The sequence below is a fragment of the Amphibalanus amphitrite genome, unplaced genomic scaffold, assembly GCF_019059575.1.
Source record: "Amphibalanus amphitrite isolate SeventyFive unplaced genomic scaffold, NRLGWU_Aamphi_draft 000512F_arrow, whole genome shotgun sequence".
In the NCBI taxonomy this organism is placed as follows: Eukaryota; Metazoa; Arthropoda; class Thecostraca; order Balanomorpha; family Balanidae; genus Amphibalanus; species Amphibalanus amphitrite.
The window spans coordinates 148483-172262 of NW_024882006.1; the positions used below are offsets into that span (position 1 = coordinate 148483).

A 23780-nucleotide genomic window follows, 5' to 3' on the forward strand; every position below is an offset into this window, starting at 1 on the left:
GCGGGGTCATTGAGCGGTCGGTGATGTAACTTTACCGATGGACCTCACAGGAAAAACTTATTGCCGTATCGGGACTATGATTGTATCGCAGGTAGGTTCATGACCTATGCGTCACTCACTAACAACAGCACGGATGAAACAATTTTGAGACTAAGAAAGTATATAGCAGGTACTGCCAGCCAGCTCTTCTCGTGTGTCGTGTGTCGGTCTGACCGGGTCCTAGAACAGCGGGTCGCCGTACCTCATCTCCAGACAGTCTTTGGCGCGCTGCAGCGGGTCCTGCAGGTCACACTCGGCCTTCATCACGCGCACCAGCGTCACGTCCATCGTGTCGATGCGCTGCTTCACCTCAGCCAGCTTCCCGTCCAGCTCCGACTTCCAGTACTCGAGCTGCTCCACACGCTGGTCCAGCCGCTTGTCCGCCTCGTCCTGAACAAATCTAATAGTCAGCCAAACACGCGCATGTCCCTAAGGCGACGCTTCTACCAGATCAATGACACGTAAAAATTCAAATGCATAGGTACACGGCGTCCTTGTATACTTGCATAAGCATTCCCATTTTAGCATGACTTTGGTCACCGAGGAGTGTGGTTTGCCGACTAGCCCACCTGTGACTGTTTGGTGCGAACGACTATTTCATCGCGCAGCCGGTTGCACTCGGCCATGAGCGACTCGGCTGTGTTGGAGTTGGCCTCGGCATTGTGGAACTTGATGTTATTTGCTAGAGTCCACTCCTGCGGTGTGAACCGCGGAGGTCGGGCCACGGTCCGCGGCATGGCTCAGCCGGTCAGCGGTCACCTGCAAAATAAATACGATGGTCCTCTGCCCCGCGCCACTATCATCGTAATTTCCGGTTACCCAGCTACTACACAGTGCACAGCATGACCATCTTGTGTCCAAGCAATGGCTATGACCTGGGAACTTCGAGGTCCTGCAGATGCAAAGCTGAGGTTGGGTCCTTGGGTGATGGGTCAAACGTTACCGTTCAGCCTCAAGGTGTTTGGTAGGTACGGCTCTCGCGAAATTAAGCGGTAGGTTTTGCACTTTTACATTTCCGGTTATATCTCAGAAACTAATCGATCTACGATGAGGCCATTTTACACGATCGTGGCCGGTTTGTGAACCAACAAGTCGATTGCATCTTCAACACTTAAAACGACGAAAAAACGACGAAGACATAGCCTGAAGTACACCAAACTTTTCTAGATGCAAAACCTATCGCTAAAACCCGCGAGACCTGTACCTAACCTACCAGCTCTGTATTCTGTCTCAGGATTAGGGCCTGTGACAGTGGGCCTGAGACAAGATTACTTTACTTATAGGCCTGAGGCGTTACATTAAAATTCATCACGATGTCCCAAGCTATAGGCAAGGCCCTATATGCTATAGGTACCCGCTCTGGACGTGTCTTCCGATGCTACGCTACGGCGTTAGGGATCCGAATATGCCTCAGCAACGCGGGTAACAACGTCCAAATTTGAGACCCACGTTGACGTAGCATTTGTATGGGTTAAATTACGGTGCTATGGAAATGAAATTCAAATATCTCTAGTATCCCACCCAAACCAGCAATGTGACTCCTCAAAAATTTCTTAAACTAATGTCGAAAGAGGTATACGATGATGACTTATGATGACAAACACATCAAAACAAATTAGTACGCAGCATCGATGGTTGCTATGGAAACAGCAATGCCCCAAGAGTTTCAAAATAAGAGTTCTTCCGCTGTTTTTTAAAATTTTTCTCAATTTGTTTCATTTAAATTTGAAATGAAATTACGTCTGACTTTTTATGTTTTTAGCCATTTACTTTAACAAGTATTACTTTTTCTATTATTCCTATAATTATTCCTCCCATTACTGCGTCACATTCCATATCTGCGTCAGTTTTGTATCGGTTTCGATAAACACGTGTGTGGTCGCATTTTGCGACATTTTGTTTCGAGTGTGAGATTCGTTGGGAAAATCGTATAGATTTAGGAAAAATGTCATAGATTTCCAGGATACCCAGCAGAGGTAATGCAATTTTCCTTTTAGGTGTACATTGAGCCAAATAGCATAGAATGCTTTTGGTGAAGTTGTTACTCTATCTGGGTTCCATTTCAATTTCCAGTTCACCGCTCAGATTGTCGAATTAATTCAGATCATTTGTTGGTCAGTTAGGCACCAGCTTTGACATTTGAGTTTGGTATTATGTGCGACATTATTTCATACATTAAAGATAATGAAAAATGGGGAAACATTATGCTGCAATGGTAAAGCTGGCTTTCCAAGATCTTAACCCGCGCCCAGCTGGGGGGGGGGCAGGATCTGCCCCCCTCCACCTCCCGTCTTTCGCCAACAACTTCTAAACGCATTACGCCAGCGACGTCAAACTTTCAGTACCTTATCATACATCAATTTAAGACGTTTCCTGAAAATTTGAGCGAAATCCGTCGGGAGATTTTTGAGAAAATGACGTTAAGTGATGTCATGTTCGCCATTTTCGCCTAAAAAACGGCAATATTTCAAACGCCGCTAACATCTTTATTTGTAAAGGAATCGAGACGTAGCAAAAAAGGTTATACGTGTTTCTACTTCGTCTATCAAACGGCTATCTCAGTTTTTTGATTTTTTATTTTGGCCCAATTTTTTCTCAGAAAACTGACTTTTTGGAAAAATGATTATAAATCCAAAATTTGGAGTGTATAAAAAAATGAAATACATGTCAGAGAAGTGGTCTATGTGCACCTACACGCCTAGGTACCAATTTTTTGAAGAATCGGTTAAAAAAATGGAGTACCGTAAAATGGGGTGTTAAGGGACAGTTTTGAGGTGTTTTGTTATATAACTCAAGAATGGTTGGAGATAGAAGCATCAAATTGTCAGCATTTTATGTGGAATTTGGTGCTTTACATGCCTGCCACATTAAAGTTTTTAAGATTTGTCCTGCATATTATTTTTTATTATTTTTCATCACTGTCCCTTAGCACCCCAATGTGGGGTGTTAAGGGACACCTATATTATTCCAAGAAATGGTCATCAAATGCCCACAATTGGGGTGTGGAAGGGCACACAATTTATTTATTGAAATGTTTCGCATATTCTGTCACAAAACAAGTCAGGTTCATTCACCACTAATGACCTTTTTAGCCAATTACGTGTAATGCGGTTTACGCTTGTGGAAAATGTGCTAATTATAAGGTAAACAGAACCAAAAAGTAATCTTCTGTCATCAATAAAACCCATGTTGAAGCTTGTCACTTGTCATTATGTTGACCTCTTTGTTTTAGCCTTTTTATGATGACATTACATTTACTTACATCAGTCTCCATTGACCCATCATTGTAAAAGAGAGTGTTGAGATGTTTTGTTACATAACTTAAGATGTGTTCGAGATAAAAGCATGAACTTGCCAGCATTTTATGTGAAATTTGGTGTTTTCCATGCGTACTTAATTAAATTATATTTAGATATTATTTTTTTTTATTTTTTCTTCCCTGTTCGTTAGCACCCCACATCGACCTCAAAATATGCATGTATCTGGAAAAGAGGAAGAGGATGATGAATGAATGGGTGGATTTGCACAAGTTTTTCAGGAAACATGTGCAATACATGTGACAATACACCTATGCATTCATTTTCCCTGTACAACCACTAGTTTATGTGGTACACACAGAGTTTTGGAGGTGTTTCAATTTTGTGAAAATGTAGCATGATTTTCAAATCCATTTTTGAACCAAATCACTTGCATGAAAAACCATACCATTTTCTCCTATGGTCAAGAGCAAAACAGTGTCAACTACCACACTGAAGTTTTTATTGAACCTTCTCAAATTAGGAAGTTAATATGACTCAAAGTTTTTCCCAGGCAATTGTCCCTTAACACCCCACTGTCCCTTAACACCCCATTTTACGGTAATTCAAAATTTTATGATGTCACGACACACAAAAGTGATAAAACTTTTGAAAAATGATTCATTTGGAAGTTCCAGACCTCGTATGAAATAAAAAAATAGCACCATTCGATTCACCGTGAAAAACTGCATCAACTATACACCTTTTTAGCCTTAACAACCAACTTCAGAATTTGACCTCACTTGGCCTGACGGCTGACCTTGACCTAACCTCGACCTGAAATTCATCCAGAGGTGGTCCATATCACTTATTGAGTGTGCCTATTGAATTCTATGAATAAAATGACCCATAAAACATGTGTTGCACATGCCCTTTTCTATATTTTGTTTTTGGTGACCTGACCTGACGTGACCTTGACCTTTGAATGATATTGTATGCAACAAATATTGTCTTGATAGCCTAAGAACACGTCTTGGGCAATCAGTCTCAGTCCATTCTTCGGCAACTACGGTGCAAGGCCGATACTGTAGAAACTTGCATTTTGTACCCTTGACCTGACCTTGACCTGACCTCTGACCCACTTAAGCAAAAAAATGGGCTCTTAAAGATCCGCCTTGTTGAGAGCTTTCGCTTGCCGTTTTCCCCGTCTTTCTACGACCATCGGTTCCGAAGTTAGACAGGGGGGCAGAATCTGCCCCCCCCCCCCTAGCAGGGCGCGTATGGCTGAATAGCCCAGCGGGGCGCGGGTTAAAGGGACCCTCCCACCTTCAAAAAAGTTAATGAATTGGAATGACAGTGATGTCGCTCGGTTCAGAAAGAGCAAAAACGAATATCTACCAAATTTCATCGAAAAATATTCACCGGTTTTCAAGATATTAGACTTTTACTTTTGTTTACTTTTTGAGATCTCCGCTGGGGCGTTCCACGACAAATCGACAAGTGCCCTGCACCCTCATATTTTATTTTTTGCTTAAACTTGGTGTAATGGGTTGTGATGGGCGGGGAAGCCAGCTGTGACAAGGATTTTTTTCTTCGAACAACGGTTTCCGAGATATAGCCTCGGGCAATTCCTGGAGGTCGCGCTGCAGCCCTATGTTTGGCGGCCTATAACTCAAAAACTATTGGTTTTCTACGATAAAAACTTAATATGGTTCAACTCACAATCAGTCAACAAACATTTTGGCTATCTCGGATTTTCAATTTTTGAAAATTTTGATCACGTGACCTTTTGACCTATTTTTCGAAGAGTGACCTTGATATTTTCCCCACTGAAAGTTGCAATTTTGTCTGATGACGATTAAAGCCTTATCAATTGTCATTCATATGCGAAAATAAAAAAAGTGGATATCGCCCTGCGTTGACCTCAGGTCAGGTCATTTTTATGACCTGTCCATTATTACGAGCGGGAGCGACAACGAGATCTCGAGAATAAAGCAAGATAGCGACAAGCGGTAAACGGTGCAGGGTACACACGGATAAGGTCTATAATTTTTATTAAGGTCATTTTCAGGTCAGGTCAAAAATGACGTCACAGGAGCAAAAAGGAAGTCAAAATTGCGGCACTTCATATATATCAAGTTTTTCTCGAATAACTTTCAAGGTATCCCAGCTAGGAACAAACTAATATCACCATCGTGATCCTCTCGTCGATCCGCATCGAAACATATGTATGTTGACCTCGAAAGGTCGAAAGGTCAAAAGTTGACCTTAGGTCACGTGACCTAAGGTCAACTTTTGACCTTTCCACCTTTCGAGGTCAACATACATACGTTTCGATGCGGATCGACGAGAGGATCACGATGGTGCTATTAGTTTGTTCCTAGCTGGGATACCTTGAAAGTTATTCGAGAAAAACTTCATATATATGTAGTGCCGCAATTTCGACTTCATTTTTGCTCCTGTGACGTCATCTTTGACCTGACCTGAAAATGACTTTAGTAAAAATTATAGACCTTATCCGTGTGTACCCTGCACCGTTTACCGCTTGTCGCTATCTTGCTTTAATCTCGAGATCTCGCTGTCGCTCCCGCTCGTCACGTGACCTAAGGTCAACTTTTGACCTTTCGACCTTTCGAGGTCAACATACATGTGTTTCGATGCGGATCGACGAGAGGATCACGATGGTGCTATTGGTTTGTTCCTAGCTGGGATACCTTGAAAGTTATTCGAGAAAAACTTCATATATATGTAGTGCTGCAATTTTGACTTCCTTTTTGCTCCTGTGACGTCATCTTTGACCTGACCTGAAAATGACCTCAGTAAAAATTATAGACCTTATCCGTGTGTACCCTGCACCGTTTACCGCTTGTCGCTAGCTTGCTTTATTCTCGAGATCTCGCTGTCGCTCCCGCTCGTAATAATGGACAGGTAATAAAAATTACCTGACCTGAGGTCAACGCAGGGCGATATCCACATTTTTTATTTTCGCATATGAATGACAATCGATAAGGCTTTAATCGTCATCAGACAAAATTGCAACTTTCAGTGGGGAAAATATCAAGGTCACTCTTCGAAAAATAGGTCAAAAGGTCACGTGATCAAAATTTTCAAAAAATGAAAATCCGAGATAGCCAAAATGTTTGTTGGCTGATTGTGAGTTGAACCATATAAAGGTTTTATCGTAGAAAACCAATAGTTTTTTAGTTATAGGCCGCCAAACATAGGGCTGCAGCGCGACCTCCAGGAATTGCCCGAGGCTATATCTCGGAAACCGTTGTTCGGAGAAAAAAATCCTTGTCACAGCTGGCTTCCCCGCCCATCACAACCCCTTACACCAGTTTTCAACGAAAAATAAAATATGAGGGTGCAAATTTAATTTTTTATTTGTCGATTTGTCGTGGAACGCCCCCGCTGTTCCTAGCGACTTTATTTGAAAGTGCGGCATTTGTTGCGCGCAAAGCAGCATATACCACGGCGTGCTACCATACGTTTTAGTAAAAGATTTAAAAATCGTTAGATCTCCGTTGACGTCACAAATTCTAAGGGGGCATACCAATGCATTAGCCCCTGAGAATCCGAAAACTGCAAGTTTGAAATTCCATATCTCCGAATTAAAGCTAAAATTTCGATGTGGTGAGTGCCCAAACCGGTATTTTCATGCCATGGCCACCAATTTGGCTATCTCAACTCAAAGCTAATGTTAAGGTGGGATGGTCATTTTAAGGCCGCCCCACACTGGACCTCGCATGCGGATTGCGAGTTTTTGGGTTTTCGGGTTTCTTCAAAAGCAAGTAATACGATCTAAACAGAGTGACTCACACTACCATCTAACAAGCGAGTCTGCATGTTTTTAGCTTGCGAGCGACCTTGCATCGCATTCCAAAAGTTGATTTTGAGTCACCTTTCGATTTTCCTCGCTGCGAGCCCGGCGAGGTCTGCGAGGTTTGCGGGTTTATCGTTGGAGTCGATTTTTGGTTCGTTTTGCTGGTATTGCGACTATATATGCAAGTTTCTGAAGGTGTACCGGCTTCACTGCATTCATGAAGTTACCTACCATAAGGGAGCAGTCTAATCACTATGAATTAGTATTGTGCCCGCAAACTCAAAACCCGCAAACTCAAAACCCGCATGCGAGTTCCAGTGTGGGGCGGCCTTTAGGGGGCCGAAATGCCCCCCCCCCCCTACGGGTGGCAGGGTCCACCGATAGCCCTATGGGGCGCGGGTTAACAAATATGAAAAATGATCTTTACCTACCTAACTGAGAACATTTTATTGCACATTATATTACATACCAACCCACCTTAGCCCACCCATATAGCCTTATGGTTACATTACACTTAAACTTACCAGTTGTTTTTTCTTTCACAGAAAGCTTACTTCACAAGGTAACATAAAGACTTTCTGGTGGCAGAGAGCATCAGAATTCAGATAATACTTGCACCAGCCCACTGCTTGAGGTAAGATGTGTTAAAAGGCGGGTCTGGCTGATGTGTTATATAATACTGAACGAGGCCGGTGTAAATAAATTTTCAAGACCGAGGTCCTTACTGAATTTTTGAACGAGGCCGAAGGCCGAGTTCAAAAATCAGTAAGGACTGAGGTCTTGAAAATTTATCACCGGCCGAGTTTGGTATGTATTTTACTGTATGCCAACGATAAAATAATTGTTTAGACCGAAGCTCTTAGCCGTTTTTTGAACGAGGACACCCCAAAATGTTGACTTGGTAATTCGTTTTTGACCGTGGTCACTTTGCTTACACCAGTTATTACCACACCCCTCAGGCTAATGTATTTGAATAGGCCAGGCATACAGTAAATTTTTTATACAGCATAGCCATGATCAATTAATCAATACCTAACTATTCTAGTTACTTCTATCTCTGTCTCTGTTTCGTCTATGTTTCTGTCTCTCTCTCTCTCTCTCTCTTCTCTCTCTCTCTCTCTCTCTCTCTCTCTCTCTCTCTCTCTCTCTCTCTCTCTCTCTCTCTCTCTCTCTCTCTCTCTCTCCTCTCCCCCCCCCTCTCTCTCTCTCTCTTTACCATGAACCAATTGCAATGGTGGAGTAGATGTGACTTCAGCTGATATTTTACTGCTTGTCAACTTAGATCAACAAGAGCATTGCAATTATCCGGTGACCAGTCCTGTTCTACCCAGGGCAGTTTCATTACACTGGTGGCTTTTATTGCACTATGTATATTTGTTGTTGTTTTGGTGTCAGTCACACATTCCACAGTACTTTTTCGGCATGGAGCCTGCTCCTCCGGCGCCGCTGCCGGTGATGGCAGCCGGTATGTTGCACATGAACGGACTCGGCCCGCCGTCTCCGTTAAAGTAGAAGAGGAACGAGCAGTTGACGGCGCCGCAGCTGCTGTCCGAGTCGGAGCAGCTGCAGCTGTCAGCCTTGCCGCCCGGACGACGGCCGCCGGCTCTGCCCGCGCCCCTGGCCGCGGGTCGGGCCGGCGCGGCGCGCCCTCGGCCCCGTCCCCGTCCGGCCTGTCCCCTCCCGCCGGACAGCCGGCGGTAGAGCGCGGCGCCGCGCTGGCGCAGCGAGCTGAAGCCGCTCGTCAGACGCTGGCCGAGCCCGACGCCGCGCCGGCCGACGCCCAGCTTCTGCTGGCCTCCCTGGCGCTGCAGCCGGGCGCCCGTCGGCGCCGCCCCCGCCCGGATGTCGGTGCCGGGGGCGGCGGCGGGCGCGGGGCCGCCGGTGGGCCGACTCAGGTACGGCGAGTTGTCCCAGCGCGGCTGGTAGCGCTGCTCGTACAGCGCCGCGCCCAGATGGTCGTCGTCGTCGAACCGGGCGCGGCCCGAGCGGCCCGCCGGTGACGTGTCCAGGTAGGGCGACCGGGCGGCGCCGTACTCCCCGTAGTTTCCGTTCTCACTGTACCGCGCCTGGTCGGGCTGGTACAGGTCGTCGGCGCGGGTCAGGTACGGGGACGCCGCCTCCGGCTGCACGGGCGAGAATCCGCCGGGACTGTCCGCCGGCTTCCCGGCGCCGCCGTCGTACAGCGCATCCACGTTCTGGTAGATGGGCTCGGCGGCGGCGGAGGCGGCGTCCCCGCGCGAGCCGGGGCCCTGGTAGTCGGCCGGCAGCAGGTTCTGCGCGTGCAGCACGGTAATGTCCCGCCGACCGCCGTCGTCTGCTCCGTCTGACGGCTGGTCGGGGGATGGCTTCCCCGCCGGCTGGTCCGGTGACGGCTTCCCCGCCAGCTGGACTTCGTTCTGTATGATGGTGCGCTCATTGAGCAGCTGTCGCTGTCGCTCCTCGTTAAGCCTGGTGACACTGGCCTGCCGAAGTCGAGTCAGCGCTCCACGGGTCCGCAGCCTCTTAGTGCGTCCCTCTCTGCCGTCCAGCGGTACTGGCTGGCAGTCGAGGCTGCGGGTGGCCCTGGTGGCCGGGGCCGGAGCGCGCACTGCCGGCGCCGGCAGGGTCGGCTCAGAGGTGACCTGGCGGCGCGGCAGCGGGGACGGCGGCTCGGCGAGCCTCGCCGAGCGGGGCGCCGGCCGGGGGCTGCCGGAGCCGGCTGGCGCGCCGCCGGTGTCGGACGAGCTGGGCGTGCCGCTGACCTCCTCCAGCCGGAGTCGCTCGATCCGCAGCACCGTGTCGGCCGTGCGGCTGGAGCGACCGGTCCGCTCCGTGCCCGGCTCGGACGCCGGCGGCCGCCGCTCGCTCTCGGAGTCGCTCTCCGAGCCGGAGTCGTAGTCGGCGAACTGTCGGCTGTACTGGGCGCTCAGCCGGTACACGAGCTGGTGCTCGGCGGCCGTGCCGTCGTCGAGCTCCACCTGGCGCGCGATGCGGGCCACCAGCTGCCGTCCGGCCAGCAGCTCGCTGCGGGTGCGCCGCACGCCGGGCTCGGACGGCGGCGCGCGGCGGCCGCGGTCCGAGTCGGACTCGCCGAGGGGCACCGGCGCCCTCCGGGAGCGCGGCGCCGTCCCCAGCGAGCCGTCCGAGGAGCCGGGGCCGCCGCGCCGCCCCGGCCCCGGCGGCGAGGCACACGGGTCACTCACCGCCGGGGCCGCCGACGGGATGTGCCAGCGGTGCTCCCGTGTATGGATTATCTCCTCGGTTATCTCGTTTGGATCCGGACAGTGTGGGAGTTTGGTGTCCTGTCCACAGGGGACCGTCACTGGCTGGTTTGCGGTTGGCCCGTCTGGGGAGGCCTGCACAGAGAGCTGCTTCCCGGCGAATTCTGGCTGCTGCACCTGGGCCGTGTAGACGGTGTAGTTGCGCCCTCCGGGGTCTCCGTACCGCTGTCGGTCCCCGCCCCGCTTAGGGCAGGAGCGACACGTCTCCTCGGCCGACTTGAACCGCTCGCAGGGCGTACCGGGCCGCGAGCCGGTGGCCCGCTTGTCGCAGCCGCCGGCTAGTGTCCGGGCCGGGCCGGAGCGGCTGCACGGCCGGCCGCCGCCGTCCGACTCGTACCCGGCGTACCGACCGTCCTCGGCTGCCGCTGTGTCCGCGCGCGGGCCGCCCCTCCGGCCGCAGCCCCGGCGACACACCTCCTCGGCCGAGTGGAAGCGCTGGCAGCCGCGCCGCTGCTGCTGTCCATTCCGGGTGACGCCGGCGCCCACCGGCCGGTCACATGGGTTGCCCTCCGGCTGGTACAGGGCGTCTCCGCCACGCCGGCACCGCTGGCGACACGGGCGTAACTCAGCGGGGTCGGCGCCGCCGGGGTAGTCGGCCGGCAGCGATAACCGCTGTTGGGTTTGAGTAGCGGTTACACTGCCTTTCGATTAGAACTCCAATTTGACCTTTGATGACTAAGTTACCGTGAGAAACATAAGAATGAACTGCGATAGTGTTGTTTATGCAGCGGCACTAAACGTAGGCAGGATCGGAGGCTTTTATTACCCATGTTTGAGCTGTTATTTAGTGTTAGTCTGGATGAATGGCTTATTTTTATCATTTGTTCATTCACAGGTGTCTGCGTCCTTCATTTACTTACCGATCCTTTTTTGCATCGCTTTTTGCAGCAGCCTGTTTGCTGGGCGGGCTGTGTCCTCACATACCGATTGTGGACGTGCACTCGAACTCGATGCCGTCTATGAGGCATAGCCTTGACATTATAAAAGTTTACATCTATGATGTCTTAAGACACGGTCTTCCTGTGTTTTGTGCTTTCGTCACGCTCCATTTGTGTAGCTGTGTGTTACCAGGGCCTTCCGGTGGTCGGCGCACTTATCATTTTCACCTTGGCATCTCTTCTAAGGCTGATAAATGTTGTAATAAGGATTGAGCATTAGTAAGGGAGTTGCTGCTTCACTTTTCACTTCACTGTTATAACACTTGCTGTCTTAAGATGCTTCTTGTTGAAGTTGATATTACGTGGCAATTTGATAAAACCGACATGAGCTTGGAAAAAATAGACCCACCCCTAACCTAACCCCACACCCTGGATAATCCCCACCTTAAATACCTCACATAAATTCTTGCTTCTAGGCCAGGACCAAATGAAGAAATGAAGGAGCATTTTCAGTTTTCAGGCAGTATTTGACTGGTATTTGAAAGAAAGAAGGCGTCTTGCACGTGACACAAATCTTTGGCGCTTTTCTGTTGTACTGACATTTTGTGGTACTCATAGAGATCTTATGGTGGTACTTACCACTGGGCACCGATGACCGATACTATCCGCCTATAGATCGCCATAATCGGTGATATCCCAGAAGCTTAAATTCAATTATGCTACCTTTCCGAAATTTCCCAAACTCCGATTGCCATTGGTCGGTGGACATCGGGGTTTGCACAGGAAGCGTCAAATATTGGCTCTGTTACGGAAAGGTTCATCACGAGTAAATGCAGTATAAAAATACGCTTATGCTGAAATGATATGAATAATAACGATACTTGTTTCGTCGAATTTTATTCTTTTATGTATATTTGGGAGAAAAAAAATGTTGTTGAAAGTTATAACAAGACTACAACAAATGTCAAATGGAGCGTACCAAATGTCTAACAATGTGCACTCCCCACCCTTCCCGTTGTCGGCAGTGAACCACCATGGCGGGCATGCAGGTGCTGTTTGAGCACGCCGCCGGCTACGTGCTGTTCGGCGTCAAGGAGTTCGAGGAGACGGGCATGCTGCTGCCAGAGGTGGAGGCCTCCGTCACCGACCTGGCCAAGTTCAACTCGATCGTCCACCTGACGGGCTTCGCGCCCTTCAAGACCGGCGCCAACGCCCTGGAGAACATGAACGCCGTGTCCGAGGGCATCGCCACCGAGGACCTGCAGCTGTTCCTGGACACCAACCTGCCCAGCAAGCGCAAGAAGGTGGTCCTGGGCGTGTCGGAGCCGAAGCTGGGCGCCGCCATCTCCGAGGCGCTCGGCGTCAAGTGCCAGCACACGGGTGCCGTGCCCGAGATCCTGCGCGGAATCCGGCTGCACGTCCACAACATGGTCAAGGGCTTCACACTGGTCAACTCGGGCAAGGCGCAGCTCGGTCTCGGCCACAGTTACTCGCGTGCCAAGGTCAAGTTCAACGTCAACAAGTCGGACAACATGATCATCCAGAGCATCGCGCTGCTGGACCAGCTGGACAAGGACGTGAACACGTTCTCGATGCGCATCCGCGAGTGGTACTCGTATCACTTCCCGGAACTGGTCAAGATCGTGCCCAACAACTACATGTACGCGCGCTGCACGCAGCTCATCCGCAACCGCAAGGAGATGACTGAGGAGATCATCCCTCAGCTCGAGGAGATCCTCATGGACTCGGCCAAGGCGCAGGCCATCTACGAGGCGTCCAAGTCGTCGATGGGCATGGACATCTCCCCACTGGACCTGATCAACATCGACATGTTCGCCAAGCGTGTGGTGGCGCTGTCCGAGTACCGCACCAGCCTGCAGAACTACCTGAAGGAGAAGATGGGTGCGGTGGCGCCCAACCTGGGCGAGCTGGTCGGTGACACGGTGGCCGCGCGCCTCATCTCGCACGCCGGATCGCTCACCAACCTGGCCAAGTACCCGGCCTCCACGGTGCAGATTCTGGGCGCCGAGAAGGCCCTCTTCCGTGCGCTCAAGACACGCGGTAACACGCCCAAATACGGCCTTCTCTTCCATTCCACCTTCATCGGACGCGCCGGTGCCAAAAACAAGGGACGCATCTCGCGCTATCTCGCCAACAAGTGCAGCATCGCCAGCCGTATCGATTGCTTCTCAGAGACAACCAACACCGTTTTTGGTGAGAAGCTTCGCGAACAGGTTGAGGAGCGACTCAAGTTCTACGAGACTGGCGAGATCCCACGCAAGAACGCCGAGGTCATGAAGGAAGCCATGGATGAGAGCGTCCTGGTGGAGGCCAAGTCAGAAAAGAAGAAGAAAAAGAAGAAGAAGAATAAGAGTGAGAACGGCGAAAATGGTGACACTACGCTGGATATGTCACAAGTTGAAGATGCTGAGGAGCCGAAGAAGAAGAAAAAGAAGCGTAAGCATCTGGATGAGGTGAACGGGGACTCGACAATGGAGCTAAATGACACTCAGGAGGAGGCCACTCCCAAGAAAAAGAAGAAGAAGAACAAGGAGCTGGAGATGGAATACGGCGAGTAGAGAAGCCGACATCCGCTCGTGACCAGTCCAGTGGGCCATTTACTGGACGCGCTGGGGGCTATTGACGCCGTGCGGCTGGGTCAGACGGGTAAAAGTGTCTGGCAGACGAAATGGTATGCGGTTGTTGGTCTTAGACGAGTGGTATTTTAAGATGGCGCTTTTGATCGCGAGGAACGTGGATACATCGCTGCCACGCTTATTTTTGAACCATAAACGTTGTTCGCGTTTTTTTTTTTCGGGATAATAAAAGTGAAGGCGTCAGAGTGCAGTTTTTGAGTCAGTGATGTCACAAGGATGATGTGTCAATTCTGCAATTCGGTTGATGCCTCTGTAAATGATAAGCTTACCTGCTTGACTGCCTCCCGTTTCTAGCATCGCTAGCGCTAAAGCATCCGCCCCGTTCAATAATTACTAGAAATAAGTGCAGTCAATGCTGTTATCAAATGTGACATGAGAAGCAAGGGTGGAGATATCAATATTTCAGGAGGGGGGGTCTAGGCCGGGCAGATGGAGGCGGGCTGGATGCAGTACCATTGACTTAAAGAGCAGTATTTCGTTTTCAGCCCCCCCCCCCCCCCCCGAGATTCCCATCTCTAATGAGAAGCCCACTGGCACGTATCGAGTTTGCTAGCAGCCCTCCTGACAAGTAACATACGTAAACGGGTGCAGCAAGTCGGAGCCCTGTTTCACGGCCGCTCAGTAGCGGCGGAACGCCCTGAATTAAGGGGGGGGGGGGCACTGCCGACTTTTGGTCCCATTCTTTCCATGCAACGCCCATAGGGCTAATGTTAAAATGCCAAAATCAAAGGGGGGCACAGTGCCCCGGTGCCCTCCCCGTTCCGCCGCCTATACGGCCGCTACCAGCGCGCTGCTAGTGCTATCACACCTGTCAAATTGGGTTTCCGTGGGGACATCAACAAGCTCGGTATCTTCAACATTACCACAATATGTGACGTCACCTTGCGAAATGCGATAGCAACGTGGTAGCATTTAGCAGCGTGGCTATTGATCCTCTCTTATGTAAAGAAACGACCATCGCAGAAAAGTCAGAAAAGCACACAAATGCATACTTGAGGGCTGAGGCAGCATTCTCGAAGGCCGAAGCATTTTGTCCGAATCGTTATTGGAGCATCAGTCTTGCAGCATATTTGTCCAGTATTTTTTTTAGGTATTTGATGGTCTACTCGTTTCATGCCTGCTTGTAGCGATTAAAATCAAAGTGTGGGAATAAACTTGAAAAAGTGATTGAAAGAGGCCATAATTAACTCATAAAATTTGAGGTAACTGGTTTTTGTAAGATAGAGGAGATTTTGGTAGCTTTTTAGACCACCAATAATGTATATGACACCATGGACGACTATGACACTGACCCCGCGTTCGATGTCTCTCGGACAGCGAAGATTCTACGCCGTCCGGCCAATCACGTTCCATAACCGCAGCTGAGCCCCCGCTGACCTTGGACGGGATTGGCCGGACGGCGTAGAATCTTCGTCGTCCGAGAGACATCGAACGCAGGGTGAAACGTAGCTGGAAACGCGACCTTGAAACGTTTTGTTGGTTCCTGTTGCTCCTGAGGGCTGTTCACGGGCCCTGTGTGCGGTCGGACCGCACACAGCCTCCAAGCTCCGCCCACTGCGTCCCTACGTCAGCCTTCCGTCACCGCACACAGCGACCGCTGTGGCCGGTCGGGACTGGCCACAGCGGACCGTCCACCGCACGCAGCCGTGACGTCAGAGCCGCCTACCCATCCCCTACCCCCACGCCTGCTGGACGTACCGCACACAGCGCACGCAGCAGTGTGCGGTGCCCGTGAACACCCCTCTGTATTTATGGTCGTGTGGTTCGCTTTTTCATCCATAATAAGTCTAACTTGCAGTTTCCATTGTTTATTTTCCAGAAAAAAATAAGGATTTTAATGCAACACGAGTTGATTCGCATTGATGTGCCTATATTTCTTTCTTCATGGTAATGACGCATCTGTGACGTTCGCGATTCAGTCTGAGTCATAAGGTAAGGGCTAAACTAAATTGATATTTAATTAACATTTTCTGGACGAAATTCTCATCATCATTTATCAATTTGTAATTAAATGTTAAATATATTTTTTGTCCGTGCAGCGAACATGTACTCCGCCCCAAGTGAGGTGGAGTCGGCGATCCAGTCAGTGCTGAGCTCACTCAACCTACATTCGCTGAGCACGGATGAGCTCAAACAGCTTCTTAATGAAGATGACAAGCTAAATGACAAGATAAATGATGCTGGAGCTGTGAGTATGAATTGCACATCTTAATTAAATGGGTATTAGTAAGCCTGGCGTCACATGAAGATACCAGATGTCAACGGTTGAGAAATTCCCTAGATATCTAGAGATATTCCTCGGAACGCTGTGTATACTAAAGTTACTGTCCGTCGTCCTATTACCAATGTTAAGGTCTCAAACAATTCCCCAATTCACGGACTTCCTTCACTGAGGTTCATGACCTCCAAGGTCATGACCTTCCAGGTCAACATAAAGGTCAACCGACGGAAACCGCTCTGCATGCCAAAGTTAGCGACTGATATCCAAAGTTAAGGACTCAAACGATTTCCCACGTCACGGACTACCTTCACTGAGGTTCATGACCTTAAAGGTCATGACCTCCCATGTCAACTTCAAGGTCAAATGACAGAAAACGCCCTACACGCTAAAGTTACCAAGCGATCAATAAAGCTAAGGTCTCAAACGATTCCCCGATTCACGGACTACCTTCGCCAAGGTTCGTGACCTCCAAGGTCATGAACTTCCAGGTCAATATCAAGGTCAAACGACGGGAACTGCTCTGCACGCTGAAGTTAGCGACCGATTTCCAAAGTTAAGGTGTCAAACGATTCCCCGATTCACGGACTACCTCCACCGAGGTTCATGACCTCCAAGGTCATGACCTTCTAGGTCAACATCAAGGTCAAACAACGGAAACCGCTCTGCACGACAAAGCTAGCGACCGATTACTAAAGTTAAGGTCTCAAACGATTCCACAGTTCACGAACTACCTCCTCCAACATTCATGACCTCAAAGGTCATGACCTTCCAGGTCATTACCAAGGTCAAATGACAGAAAGCGCCCTACACGCCAAAGTTACCGCCCGATTACCAAAGTTAAGGTCTCAAACGAATCCCCGATTCACAGAATACCTTCACCAAGATCCGTGACCTCCAGAGTCATGACCTTCCAGGTCAACATCAAGGCCAAACGACGGAAAACGCTCTGCAAGCCAAAGGTAGCGAACGATTCCCAAAGGTAAGGTCTCCAACGAATTCCCGATTAACGGACTACCTTCACTGATGTTCTTGACCTCCAAGGTCATGACCTTTCAGGTCAACAACAAGGTCAAACGACGGGAACCGCTCTGCACGGCAAAGTTAGCGACCGATTACCAAAGTTAAGGTCTCAAACGATTCCCAAAGTTATGTCAAAAACCTTTTTTTTCGCGAAAACTTTTAACTCCCAAAGTACTCTAAATATTGATCAGGATCACAAAACTTGTAGAAGGGGGGGGGGACTTTGCTGATTTTAAGTCACATACGAGCGAAACGAGCGGCGATCATGCCCCAGCCTGTACATAAAGTGTACATATGCGGTACCTAGTAAAAAGGAGGTAGGCGGAGCGGTTTAAATCACGTGTTTTATGGCGCGCCTTTTATTTGGCGCCAGCCGGCGCGCGCTCCGACTCATTCCTTAGTTGCGTGCAAGTTGCGCGCTGGGTAGCGGGTATGGCCGATCCCGACATGTTCCAGTTCATCCGGGATATTTCTAGTGAGGATGATGCCATAGACTTTTGCAGATGGGCAGGACTCATTCCAGCTCCTCAACCTGTTCCTCGAGATCCGGCCCGACCGCAGCGGCTCATTCAGGACTTCTGGGGGATATGTGGAGAGCTGAACTTCAACCCAAATCTGCCACAGTTTGACGGAAGGGTCACCACCGCGATACGGCACTTTCGAAATGGGCCAAAGCCTCGGTTCAGGTGCGTAAAATGTCGAAAACAGCTGTCTCAATTGCACGGCATGAGGGCAGTGAACCCAGCCGCTCACCATGGCACTTGGTTCGCCTCCCTGGATGCGGCCGGCAGGCCGAACGTAAAACTGTCCAAACGGGCGGTGTTGTGGATAATGTACAGTCCACAGCAGAAGTAATGTGGGCTTTCAGTCATGGGTATGTTCTGCTTCTGAAGCTTAGGAACGAATAGCCAGACTACAATGAAACTTTGAATGTAGCTTATATGTATCGTCACCCTTGCAGCTGCAACTTTAGCTATTGACATCTTCTTTTCGATCACTCCGCATTAAACAATCGCCAGTCAAAGCCAACCGTTGAGATTGGTAAAACCCTACATTACTTTAGCGGTGGGCTGTACATATGCGATGGCGAACGGCATGTCTGTCACCCAAACGGCCCACTACTCTCGCCAAGTGATGCCGATATCGAGAGTCGCTATCATCGACTGGCGGCATTACGTTCGCGAACTGTTCGTGACGGCACTGGACGTGGCCGGTCCTATGGGAGGCCCAGGTGACATCGTCGAAATAGACGAGAGTCTTTTTCGAGGCAAGAGGAAGTATAACCGTGGGCGGATGCTCCTGGGAAATGTTGGAGCCGGAGGAGCTGGAGGAGGACCCGGAGGAGCTGGAGGAGGACCAGGAGGAGCTGGAGGAGGACCCGGAAGAGCTGGAGGAGGACCCGGAGGAGCTGGAGGAGGACCCGGAGGAGCTGGAGGAGGACCCAGAGGAGCTGGAGGACAAGGAGGAGCTGGAGGAGGACCTGGAGGAGCTGGAGGAGGACCCGGAGGAGCTGGAGGAGGACCCGGAGGAGCTGGAGGAGGACTAGGAGGAGCTGGAGGACAAGGAGGAGCTGGAGGAGGGCCCGGAGGAGCAGGAGGAGGACCAAGAGGAGCTGGAGGACAAGGAGGAGCTGGAGGAGGGCCCGGAGGAGCTGGAGGAGGACCAGGAGGAGCTGGAGGAGGACCCGGAGGAGCTGGAGGAGGACCAGGAGAAGCTGGAGGACAAGGAGGAGCTGGAGGAGGACCCGGAGGAGCTGGAGGAGGACCCGGAGGAGCTGGAGGAGGACCCGGAGGGGGAGGAGGACCAGGAGGAGCTGGAGGACAAGGAGGAGCTGGAGGAGGACCCGGAGGGGGAGGAGGACCAGGAGGAGCTGGAGGACAAGGAGGAGCTGGAGGAGGACCCGGAGGAGCTGAAGGTAGTCCGTGACTTGGGGAATCGTTTGAGTCCTTAACATTGGATATCGGTCGCTAACTTTGGCGTGCAGAGCGGTTTCCGTCGGTTGACCTTTATGTTGACCTGGAAGGTCATGACCTTGGAGGTCATGAACCTCGGTGGAGGTAGTCCGTGAATCGGGGAATCGTTTGAGACCGTTTGAGACCTTAACTTTGGTAATCGGTCGGTAACTTAGGCGTGTAGGGCGCTTTCTGTGATTTGACCTTGGTGTTGACCTGGAAGGTCATGACTTTGAGGGTCAAAACCTCGGTGAATGTAGTCCGTGAATCGGGGAATCGTTTGACACCTTACCTTTGGAAATCGGTCGCTAACTTTGGCGTGCAGAGCGGTTTCCGTCGTTTGACCTTGATATTAACCTGGAAGGTCATGACCTTGGAGGTCACGAACCTTGGCGAAGGTAGTCCGTGAATCGGGGAATCGTTTGAGACCTTAGCTTTGGTAATCGGTCAGTGACTTTGGTGTGTAGGGCGTTTTCTGTCATTTGACCTTGAAGTTGACCTAGGTCATGACCTTGGAGGTCGTGAACCTCGGTGAAGGTAGTCCGTGAATCGAGGATTCGTTTGAGACCTTAACTTTGGTAATCGGACAGTAACTATTGCACCGTGTGCCGCAACCGGGTGAAGAGTGCGCAGTGTCAGGCCAGATCGTCGTTCTTTCTGTCATCCTACCGTCACGCGAGGCGGACAACATGGACTGACATCAGGCGGTATCTGATCGCACCGAGGGGAGGCGCACACCGCACCGACACGTGTGAACGTGGCAGTCAGTGGGCTGAGAAGCTCAACGCGCACTTCGCTACGGTGGGGGCTCGAGTGGCGAACGCATTGGAGCAGACTCGGAATGGGGCGGACCGACTGCCCCCGCGCCCCTCCCGCGTGGTGAGCGGTGCGTTCAAGGTGCGACCGGCAACTCTACCGGAGCTGTCAGCAGCGCTCCAGCGAATGTCGACCTCGAGGGCGAGCGGGGATGATGGGATTACCATTGAGATGCTGCGCATGACATTTGAAGTGACTGGGCCGCATTTACTTAGTGTCGTGAACTCTTCCATTGTGTCGGGAGAGCTGCCAGTGTCGTGGAAAATCGCAACAGTTTCTCCCATCCATAAAGCAGGGAGTACAGCAGACCCCAGCAATTACCGGCCCGTATCAATTTTGCCGACTGTCGCGAAGCTGGTAGAGAGTGTTGTCTGTCTCCAACTGATGTCGTATCTACTGTCACACAACATACTCTGCGATGAACAGCATGGGTTCCGGCCGGGCCGATCCACGGAGTCGGCGATGCTGGACGCTGTTGGGTATTTAATGGACGGGATGGACCGTGGACTCATTGGCTGCCTTACCACGGCCGATACGTCCAAGGCGTTCGACAGCGTTCGGCATCCCCGGCTCCTGGAGAAGCTCGGCTGGTACGGGATTGATACCCACTGGTTTGTGAACTGGCTCGGCGGGCGCAGACAGGCTGTGAGAGGTGGTACAGGTGACACGCTGCCCATTACGCATGGCGTGGTGCAGGGGTCCCTGATCGGCCCAGTGTTATTTTTAATTTTTACAAACGATTTAGTGTCCTACATAGACACAGAGGAGTCCAAAATAGTCATGTACGCCGATGATGTCCAGTTTTTGCACCGGAGTAGACCCGACGATCTGTCTCAACTGAAAGCGAGTGTTGAGCGCACCGTAGCCACCGCGCACAGTTGGTTTAACGAAAACAGTCTAAAAATTAACCCCACTAAAACGGATCTTATTCTTATCAAGTCAAACAGGAGGTTGTTAACCTCTGAATTTTCTGTTCAACTTGGCGATGCTTCAATCAGACCGTCTTCAACGGTGAAAGTGCTGGGGATGGATGTAGACGCAGGGCTGACTTTTGAGAAGCATGTGTCTGGCACAGTCAGACGCTGCTATGCCACACTCGGAGGCCTATCAAAAATGGCTGGCAAATTGCCGGAGTCTGTAAAGAAAATGATTGTAGAAATGCTCATCTTTCCACATCTCGCCTACTGCTCTACTGTATGGGCTGGTTGCAACGCCACCCAGCGCCATCGGCTACAGAAAGTGGTAAACCACTGTGCGCAGGTGGTGAAGGGGGCGAGGAGACGCGACCATGTCACGCCGTTGTTAGCGAAACTGGAGTGGCCGTCACTCGACAACCTTGTGGCCGAGCGCGACGCATCGCAAATGCACTACTTGCTCAATAACGACCAAGCGCCAACCGGCCTCACGGCCCAAATCGCACACCGCAGTGACGTCTCCACCAGGGACACGAGGGGCTCTCTAGCCGGCTCGCTGCAGATCCCTCGAGTGCGCAGTGAACACGCACGGAAGTCGTTCTTTTGTCGTGCTGTCTCACTCTGGAACCGCGCTCCTGCGGAAGTGAGAGAGTCCCGCTCTGCCAGAGTCTGTCGGAGAAGGGCGAGAAAGTGGCTGACGACCTCCACCTAAATAGGACACTGATACTTTTTTAAATGGTGTTGATAACTTTTAGGCGTGTTTCATGTGTATTTTAATATTTTAGTGTAGGGTGCAATCTTACTTTTATGCTGCATATTTTACTTTTAATAGGTACCTGGTTTTATGTAAACCTGACACTTGTTCCGAAAAGCCATCGAATGTGGACGAACATAAGAATACATGATGATGATGATGACGAACTAGCGTACACAGCGTTCCGAGGAATATCTCTAGATATCTAGGGAATTTCTCAACCGTCGACATCTGGCATCTTCGTGTGACGCCAGGCTACTAATAGCATTAAATGCTTTGTTGATTTTTGAAGGTTTTTAAACTATTTCCTGAACACCTACGCAATTAATTTTAGATATTCAGCCAATGTAGTCCATTTTTATGGAAGTGTAATTTAAAGCACTCCATTGGTGGTACATAAACTCAGCAGCATTTTTCTATTCTGTAATTACCTACCATTCATAGCAGCTGCTTGCCAAAGTCATTGCAAAATTTAAGAAAATATTCCTAACTCCGTTTAATGTACATGCTTCAGATCCAGGCATTGCGCAACAAGCGTGACTTTGCAGTGGCTGGCAACAAGTCGTTGGCTGAGTACAACCTGTCACGCCAGCCACGTATCATGGAGCTCAAGAGCCTTGTGCGTCAGCAGCTAGAGGAAGCCGAGAGCCAGGAGCAGCAGATCCGAGAGAAACGAGACAATCTCAATGGTCAGTCAAGTTTGAGTGACAGGCTTGTTCACCATGCATTGTTTTTACCTGTGTACTGTCATCACCTTTTCAGCTTGGTTTTTGTTTTTGATTTGGTTTGAATGTTTGGATGTACTTCTGAAACTGAAGCCAACTGTTCAGATCCTTACCAGCCTGAGTGACATCTGACCAGTGATTATGACCATTGGGCCAGTCCGTCCCACTCGCCCAATTTGACTGGCCGCTGCTGTAACGTTACGATGATTGTCTGTCCCTCTCTGGCAGTGGTTGACCAGCCGTTAATGGTGTAGTGGGTATGATGATTGTTTATCCCTGTCCGGCAGTGGTGGACCAGCCACTGGACACGACGCTGGCGCTGCTGCAGACGGCCGCCGCTCAGGCCGAGGAGGAGTCCGAGGTGAGAGACAGTCGAGGACAGACAGATAGACATACAGACTGGCAGACGGCCGCCGCTCGGGCCTAGGAGTCCGAGGTGAGAGACAGTCGCGGACGGGTAGACCGGAGACACATAGAAAGACATACAGACAGACTGGCTGATGGCCGCCGCTCAGGCCAAGGAGTCTGAGGTGAGAGACAGTCGCGGACAGACTGGCAGACATACAGACTGGCAGACGGCCGCCACTCAGGCCAAGGAGTCTGAGGTGAGAGACAGTCGCGGACAGACTGGCAGACGGCCGCCGCTCAGGCCGAGGAGTCTGAGGTGATGAGCAAAAAGGAGACAGCCGTGAACAGACGGACTGGAGACGCATACAGACAGACGGACAGACAGACCGAGGACACACAAATTGGTGACTGGATAGAAAGACAGGCCGGAGACAGACAGACCGCCGTTCTGTGTCAGACTAGCATAATTGGCTGCTCGCTGACGGAACTGACGGCTCGCTGACGGGACTGACCGCCACCCACCTGCTCCGACAGAACCTGGTGCAATCGATGCTCCGTGGCGAAATGTCCATCGATAACTTTCTGGAGCTCTACCTGCCCAAGCGGCAGACGGCCATCGCGCGTCGCGTCAAAGTGGACAAGCTGAAGGAGCTGCTGCCGTCTGCGGCGTCCTCTGGGGGCGGCGGCGGCGCCAGCGGGCGGTACCGACCGCCGCCGAGCTCGGTGCCCTACCCACCCAGCTCGGTGCCGACGCCATACCCGGCCAGTCCGGCGGCGCCGTACGGCGGCGGCGTGCCCTACCCGGCCAGCAGCGCTCCCGGCCCATACCCGGCCGGCCCGGCGTACATGCCGGCCCCGCCGGCTATGCCGTACCCGTACGTGCCCGGAGGCATGCCTCTGCCGCGGTACTGAGCCGCCGTCAGGCAGCTTTGGTGTGGCGGGGGACCGCATGGATCGGCTGGATTTCCTATTGCGCTATTTGCAACATGTGATCACACTTATATTGAGTGACAGCGGCACGCACGCATGGTGTGGGGCTCCGCCGTCGCACGACTGATATCGATATTTGCCCGAGTGTTATACCGATGAATGGTAGATGCAGCATGTCAATATATGACGGAAACGCCAGGCGAGTGC

At 51.1% G+C, this 23780-nt stretch overlaps 4 protein-coding genes across 31 annotated transcripts in view; 2 read left to right on the forward strand and 2 right to left on the reverse strand.

Annotated features, from left to right (window-relative positions):
• The window catches only part of LOC122393026 (tektin-1-like), a 17869-nt gene extending 2687 nt beyond the window's left edge, over positions 1-15182 (reverse strand). The window contains exons 1-3 of one of the 25 annotated variants that reach the window (XM_043388575.1): positions 14886-15182; positions 609-798; positions 242-429 (exon numbers count right to left, since the gene is read on the reverse strand). In XM_043388575.1, coding sequence (XP_043244510.1) covers positions 242-429; positions 609-776 — 356 coding nt within the window. In that variant the 5' untranslated portion in view covers positions 777-798; positions 14886-15182. Of the gene's footprint in view, positions 1-241; positions 430-608; positions 959-1252; positions 1670-7622; positions 7719-14885 lie in introns of those variants that run through there. The other 24 variants (XM_043388552.1, XM_043388570.1, XM_043388562.1 and 21 more) reach the window with 24 other exon arrangements.
• LOC122393025 (nucleolar protein 56-like) lies at positions 1841-14078 on the forward strand. Its single transcript, XM_043388547.1, has 3 exons — positions 1841-2015; positions 7644-7732; positions 12262-14078. The coding sequence occupies exon 3, from the start codon at positions 12271-12273 to the stop codon at positions 13813-13815; it is 1545 nt and encodes a 514-aa protein (XP_043244482.1). The 5' UTR covers positions 1841-2015; positions 7644-7732; positions 12262-12270; the 3' UTR covers positions 13816-14078.
• On the reverse strand, positions 8449-11840 carry LOC122393024. Its single transcript, XM_043388546.1, has 2 exons — positions 11219-11840; positions 8449-10904 (listed from the first exon to the last, which is right to left on the reverse strand). The coding sequence occupies exons 1-2, from the start codon at positions 11324-11326 to the stop codon at positions 8490-8492; spliced, it is 2523 nt and encodes an 840-aa protein (XP_043244481.1). The 5' UTR covers positions 11327-11840; the 3' UTR covers positions 8449-8489.
• A 161-nt stretch (positions 15183-15343) lies between the features above and the next one.
• Positions 15344-23771, forward strand: LOC122393027 (vacuolar protein sorting-associated protein 37B-like). Of its 4 annotated transcripts, none has more exons than XM_043388576.1 (6): positions 15344-15368; positions 15713-15825; positions 15933-16081; positions 22085-22259; positions 22583-22656; positions 23178-23771. In XM_043388576.1, the coding sequence occupies exons 3-6, from the start codon at positions 15938-15940 to the stop codon at positions 23553-23555; spliced, it is 771 nt and encodes a 256-aa protein (XP_043244511.1). In that variant the 5' UTR covers positions 15344-15368; positions 15713-15825; positions 15933-15937; the 3' UTR covers positions 23556-23771. The 4 variants fall into 4 exon arrangements, with proteins under 4 accessions (XP_043244511.1, XP_043244513.1, XP_043244512.1 ...); XM_043388577.1 differs by lacking the exon at positions 15344-15368 and adding an exon at positions 15369-15385 and having other exon boundaries at positions 15637-15825; XM_043388578.1 differs by lacking the exon at positions 15713-15825 and having other exon boundaries at positions 15348-15368.
• The last annotated feature ends 9 nt before the right edge of the window (positions 23772-23780 follow it).

Bases quoted from the DNA above. Each gene is read 5' to 3' on its own strand.
- LOC122393024 (XM_043388546.1), bottom strand. From the start codon at position 11,326: ATGCCTCATAGACGGCATCGAGTTCGAGTGCACGTCCACAATCGGTAT. The intron at 10,905-11,218 runs GTAAGTAAATGA...CCGTGTCGCCAG, and splicing joins AGCGATGCAAAAAAGGATCG to CGGTGCCGGCGTGGCGGAGA.
- LOC122393025 (XM_043388547.1), top strand. From the start codon at position 12,271: ATGGCGGGCATGCAGGTGCTGTTTGAGCACGCCGCCGGCTACGTGCTG.
- LOC122393027 (XM_043388576.1), top strand. From the start codon at position 15,938: ATGTACTCCGCCCCAAGTGAGGTGGAGTCGGCGATCCAGTCAGTGCTG. The intron at 22,260-22,582 runs GTCAGTCAAGTT...CCTGTCCGGCAG, and splicing joins GAAACGAGACAATCTCAATG to TGGTGGACCAGCCACTGGAC. The intron at 22,657-23,177 runs GTGAGAGACAGT...CTGCTCCGACAG, and splicing joins AGGCCGAGGAGGAGTCCGAG to AACCTGGTGCAATCGATGCT.